At 41.6% G+C, this 6363-nt stretch overlaps 1 protein-coding gene across 1 annotated transcript in view; it reads left to right on the plus strand.

The window, feature by feature from the left end:
• Window positions 1-6363, plus strand: part of SEMA3D (semaphorin 3D) — a gene marked incomplete at its 5' end in the record, with an annotated part of 96006 nt that overhangs the window by 66432 nt on the left and 23211 nt on the right. Inside the window, one exon of the mRNA XM_017727957.1 lies at window positions 5117-5339. Coding sequence (XP_017583446.1) covers window positions 5117-5339 — 223 coding nt within the window. The remainder of the gene's footprint in view (window positions 1-5116; window positions 5340-6363) is intronic.

A 6363-nucleotide genomic window follows, 5' to 3' on the forward strand; every position in this document is an offset into this window, starting at 1 on the left:
CCTCAAGGAGGGTAGCCCAGACTAAGACATCTAATTCCCTGATATGGGAGAGCTTTAAGAAATTTCTCACTCTTTCATGTTTCATGCTGGATACTTCCAATGCTCACAAGAGTGACTTGCTGGCATGGTTGTCAGTTCTCCTTGTGAAATGCATAAAGATTCCCAGCCTGGACATTATAAAACAAGGAGATACCTACTGCACTCAGTATGAATAATCTGACCTACCCTGTGGGTGCTTGAGTCTCGGTGTTAAGAGGGTCTAAGGATACACGTGACAAGACACTTTTAAACTGGGATTTTCAACACACTTGTAAATAGGAACCCTTTTGAAGTTCCCAGGGAGCAACATTCTCTTTTTAGTTTGTCAGTAGACATCAGCACTGCTGAACTACAGATGCATCATTAATGAAAAAGATATGTGTTTACATACCTTAATAGCTAGATTCCCAAATAATTGCCACAATTTTTAATAGGTGTTAGATCCAGCAGCTCTTACTGAGTTCCCTGGATGGTGTGAAGCACTATCCAGTTTGGCAAATTGGAGGCTTATTTAGGAGCCCAACTTCTGGCACCAGCCTTTGAAAATCTTGGCCGTGTTTCCCACATAATGTTAACACAGTCACACTGTATGTCTCAGCATTGTGTGAGATCCACACATCCAGCACTCTGCTAAGCTGCAAATTTAATAAGACAAGCAAAAAAAGGAGAGAAGCTTGCATATCTGTGGTGGTGTTAATTTAGTGTGTATTTGCTTTTATTTGAGAAAGATTAGCCTTAATTTACCACCTTCTGACCACATTTGGATACAAATAACAGGTGAGGGAATAGAAGGCATCTTAGTAAATCACCTGGGATCAGGACTTAGTCCAGAGTGATTATTGTCAAACTGAGCTCCCACAGAAGGCATTTCAATAACTTTAAGTAACTATTGATTCTTCGAAAGATTTGTGCCACAGAGTTTATACAGCAGTTGCATAGAGATGCCCTTAGTACTTCCAACTCTGTTTCTGTTGGGTTTGGGGGTGTTTGTTTGTTTGTTTTGTTGTTTTGTTTTATCTTTCATTTCTTGACACATATATTTTTATCAAGTTATCATTCATGGCAGCAAAGGCAACCTCAGAAGAATCGATTATATGGTGAACAAGTGTCTTGGAAAATTCTTATCTAGTAGTACTAATTTAACTGATTTAATATAATTAATTTTTTTTTATATGAGCTGTCTAGAAGAGGAGCATCAAATCTGAGCTGGTTGTCCAGAATTCTCTATCAGAAAGAGAAAGATAGGCACCCCCTCTATGCAGTTTACATGCAGCCAGGATAAGAATCTAGGTTGGGTGAGATGAATCCCACCCTATAGCAGAAGCTGAAGGTGCTGAGAGAGCACACTGATAGTGTTATGAGAACTTTCATGAAGCCAGATTCTCTTGTAGTCCGCATGAAACAACTCTGCCAACCTACTCCCGTGACATTTGGTATAAAAGCCAATATCTTACTGTCCCCAGGGGGAGATGTCACGTATCTGAGACAGCATCTGGTGCTGATGACGTGAATAAATGAACTATGAACTGGGCAGAGAACACGAGTATCGCTATCATGAGACCTACAACAGAATGTGAACTCACATTTTCAGACATGAAAGGTTGTTTCACTCACCCACTTGACCATCCTACATCCTATTGATTGCTAGGAAAGGAAGCACAAGCCTACAGGAATTGTTCTGCAATGATGGGTGGACACAGCTTTAAACAACTGCCTGAGAACTTTGCCAAAGGGTGGCCAAAATGACTTTTTCATTCCCCTGTTCCATCCATCATGCCACAGTGAGTGATGCCTCTGGAAATAGCTCCCTTGGCCAAGCATAACAGGGTCACACCTGCCCAGCTGTTCTTGGTGGTCATGCTGTCTTAGGATAGGATCCAAAGCCCACTGAAATAATTGGAAAAGGCCCTGTTGACTCAAGCAGATCTCTGGATCAAACCCTTAGTCCTTGTTTCTACTAAATTAGCTATGCAAGCTTGCAGAAGATTTCCCTGTATTGTGCATGGTAGGGTTTGGGCCTTTGGGATTGCTGTAGCAGCTCTTTAGTTCCATACTATCAGAAATTTTATCCCCGTGGTTTTTACTAAGTGGTGTCACTGCTCTCATCTTCCTCCGTTGATGCATTTTTGGCAAAAATCTAGGAGAGCTTTAAGACTGAAGGTGCTACTCCCATTTTTCGCATAGAAATGGGCTTCTGCAATTGAGTTGCTAATAGGTGAGCAGTCAGCAAATTTCCAGTAGATGCAGATGGTGACTCTGAGCAGTGAGCGGGAACATGAACCACAGAAAAGGGACATACAGGGGAAAATCAACCTCTAGTCCACCGTGAGGGGGAAGAGAGTTATTGCATGGTTGGGAAGTTGAAGAAGGGAATTTGTTTCTCATCCTGAATAGAATAAATTAATGCAAAACTTTGATCAAAAGACAAAGTTACTACATGTTTCTCTCTATTTATCCCAGCAAACTTATGTTCAACACCTCTAAAGGTAAACATCCTTTTTTTAATCCCAAAGTCTATTTTTTGTCCCAAAGTCATATTTCTTTGTGAAATTATTCTACTCATATTGTTATCTTCAAAAGCCAGGCTGAATACAGCCCACCTCAAGGATGTAACTTTGCAAAGACTTTGGAAAACACAGCAGAAAACACAATGTAGAAGATGATACCCAGCAAGCCAGAGGGTGAAGTTCTTACAGGACTGCTGGCACAAGCCCCCTAGGTTTGTGCATTGACTCACTGCAGTATGTGTTTCCAGTGGAACTGGTATTTCCAAGAGGACTTTCCTTTTCTTCTTTCTTACTTGTGTTTGACTGTATCTTCAAGGAATGTCTTTCGAGTGGTTATCACAGGACAATAGAACCCTTTTGTTTTTCTTGTCGCTTCTTTCACAGCCATAAATGGAATTGTACAGTGAAACAAAAATGACTACGTGATGGAATTTATCTTAATTCAAATTGGCACAGGTTTACTGTCCATGGGGAAATTGTCAAAAGCTATTAGGTGATCCAGGGGCTTAAGATGTTTTTCAATAAACTATTTCAAATCCTTTATGAAGATGGGGATGCAGAGGCTTAACTCTCACAGATTGAAACAACACTAAGCAAGTGGACACTTGAACAAAGTCTGTTAGCTCTCTAGATAGCCATAAAATTCAGTTCAAGCAAGCAGTGGAAGTAGGCTGCAGACTCTTAAATCACTGGGGCTACAGGTCTGTTAACGAAAACCAGAGGTCAGGTTCAAGTGCAGGCCCCTAGTCAATCTTTTGTTTGATGTTAAGATGGGCTTTGCCGTAGTTTAGGCGCACTCCAAGTGGCACCTTCCCTGTGGCAATGCTGTGGCAGTGTTTGGGGTCCAAGGTAGACCAGGAATTGACCACAACAGACATTTCAGATGTGGCGATAGATGTGGATGTACAACATCAGCTGGTCTGTGCTTCCCTGGCCTGTCTTGTTTCTGAATATACAGGTAGGCTCAGATACTTTTGTGAAGCTTTTCCTCAGTCAGAAATCTGTGTTTAATTGCTGCTCTGCCTTACATAGTGGAAGAAATCCTAACCACAAGCCCTTAACTAGCACCATAGATTCAACACGTCAAACTGGATAGTTGGGAATATGAGCTAGTCTTCTCTGTCAAATACTGCTATGAAGGAGGACTGTAGAGCAACTTCACTACAAATCTTTCTCTTCATGGAGTACAGAGGCATTACCTGATCGCGTCTTTCTTCACAGGCTGTGTTAGAGCTCCACCTGCCAGTAAACACAGGGATTACGTAGTTAAAAGTAGTGTTAGAAAAGAAGCAATCTGTAGGTTATGTGTGAAAGTTTGTCACCAACTGGAATAATGTGCCCAGTTCATCTTATCCAGGACTGTAGTTCCCCAGTAACACATCTAGATGTCTCCAGGTTCAAAACAGACATTTTCTCAGACTTGAATTTGAGACTAATTGTGAAAGAACGGGTATAAAAGAGATGCAAACAGCTGTGGGAAGGAAAGAAGAGATAGGTGAGCATTAGAGATCATGGGTCACCAAAATTAAACACCTTGCCGATATGTACTTGGGCTTACCCTGAAACGCACGGAAGGAAAAATCTGATGGAGGTTGAAGAGTTAGGTTTGTGGGTAGTCTTCAGGCAAGATGTGTTAGAAACGGCTTTGTGTAAACTAAAGAAACCACTGGAGTGACCGGTTTGTCAGTATAGGTCTAAATAGGGGTGGGAGTGAACCCCAGCACGGGGAATTGCCTGAAGTACCAAATTCTTGAGCAGTTATCTGGACAAGAGGAGGATGAGACTGTGCTGTTAAAAACTAGAGAAAAGGACACTGCATCTGAGCCCTGGGCCTGGTCAAGAGTGTCAGCTCTGTGAATGAGTAAGGAAGTCAATTTTGAGAAATAATGAGCCAAAGGGGTTGTCTGACATCTAGAGGATACACCTTTTTTAAGAAAAAAATATATGTGATGTGTAGGAGGTACAGTTCACTGAAAATGAATTGATTTCAGGCCACATGCAGGGAAAAGTTATGGCTTCTGATTTCAGGCCAAAGGCAGACACTCAGCTTTGTAAAGAGGAACAGGAATACTAGAAGCAGAAGAGCGTTGAGATGCTGAACTTAAAGTACGTGAGCTCCTCCCGCAGCAGCCACAGGAGGGCAGCCCAGGCTTGCTGTTGGCAGCCCCTGCTCCCGTACCTGCTCTGCTCCAAGCAGCCTGCAGCAAATTTAACTGTGCTGCTACCTGCGCCCAGAAGTGAATCCTACAGAGCATGACAGGACTCCTTTCCTCGGGTCTCACTCTCCGTGTTTGTGTAAAAAACCAAACGTGATATTTTGCCTGTGAGTGGGTCAGGGAACAAGGAAGTGGAATTCACTGCACCCATACTGAGCCCATCATGAGAATTTCTCTGGTTTTAAAGCAGTTCTTTCAAAAAGTGAGGTGGTGACCAAGTGCTGCTTTGGGATGAGATGAATCACTGAAAAATAGGATTATTACTGCCTTTACAAATGTTATGGTGGAAAACTTGATTTCTACTTGTACTTCTTTACTAAAATTCCTCTCATCTTCTTGTTCTCTCTGGTTTAGTGTCCAAGCAAAACGTACGACCCGCTCATAAAGTCTACCAGAGACTTTCCTGATGAAGTCATTAGCTTCATTAGACGGCACCCTCTGATGTACAAATCAGTTTACCCCGTGACAGGAGCCCCGGTGTTCACGCAGATCAACGCGGACTATCGTCTCACCCAGATTGTGGTGGACCACGTCATGGCAGAGGACGGGCAATATGATGTCATTTTCCTGGGAACGGGTATGAGAGAGAACTTCCACTATCATTGTGCGCAAACCACATCCTTTTAGAACACCTTTAGTCCAGTAGGTCCTGGATAAACCTGAATAAACCTCTAGACTAAGATCTTTTTCCTATGCATGCAGCTTCAGGAAGCATATAAGCGCTTCTGATTCGGTTCCAGGTCTTCAAGCAAGTGCTGAAATTAAATTAATTTTTCAGTTCATGGTTGTACTACTGTTGGGATGTTAATGCCTCCTGCTGCCTAGGTGATAAACCATTTAGGGATCAGAGTACCTGAACTTTCTTGACCCTCCAAGTATCACTCAGTACCTGTCTTTACAGACTACCATGGTAGTGTGGCTTCCTGCTGGAATCACATCAATGAAACTATTAAAAGAAAAAAAAATTACCTTAATAGCTTCAAGGAGTACTTCATATTATCAGTAGTGACATGGTAGTGCATCAGCATTTTATCTCATGAGATGCTGAACAGTTAAGAAGTTATTTCAAATCGAGCCTAAGGCAACAATTCCACTCAACTAATTTTAAAGATATAAATTAGCAACATGATAGCTCCAAACGTGACAACCAGGATTGAAGAGAGAGTGGTTAAGCTACTCTTGTCAGGGAAAAAGTGCTTTGCCATTTTTCTATGAATAATTATATATCTATTTACATTTTTATAATAGATTAATGCCTAAAGGAAAAGGTCTAGTTTTAGCATAGTAATTAAATTTAGAATCACTGGATGAATCACTGAAGAGAAAGGTTTGCTAAGGAATATCAGTATACCTGTTCATACGATTTTTGAACCAATAATCCACCATATTACTCCATTGGTGGTTTTGTTCTTATTCCATAATTCAGCATTCTCTCACTCTTGTTCTATGTAGGTTTTATAAAGCACTTTTCACTGGTAGATCTGAGTGCTTTAGTAAGGAGGTCACTGCCATTATCCCCATCTCAGAGAAGGTGAAACATGTACATGGAGGTGACAAGGTTTATCCAAGTGCAGCAGATGAGCTACTGCTGTGAGCTGTAG

Source organism: Corvus brachyrhynchos, unplaced genomic scaffold (genome assembly GCF_000691975.1).
Source record: "Corvus brachyrhynchos isolate BGI_N302 unplaced genomic scaffold, ASM69197v1 scaffold50, whole genome shotgun sequence".
Lineage (NCBI taxonomy): Eukaryota > Metazoa > Chordata > Aves > Passeriformes > Corvidae > Corvus > Corvus brachyrhynchos.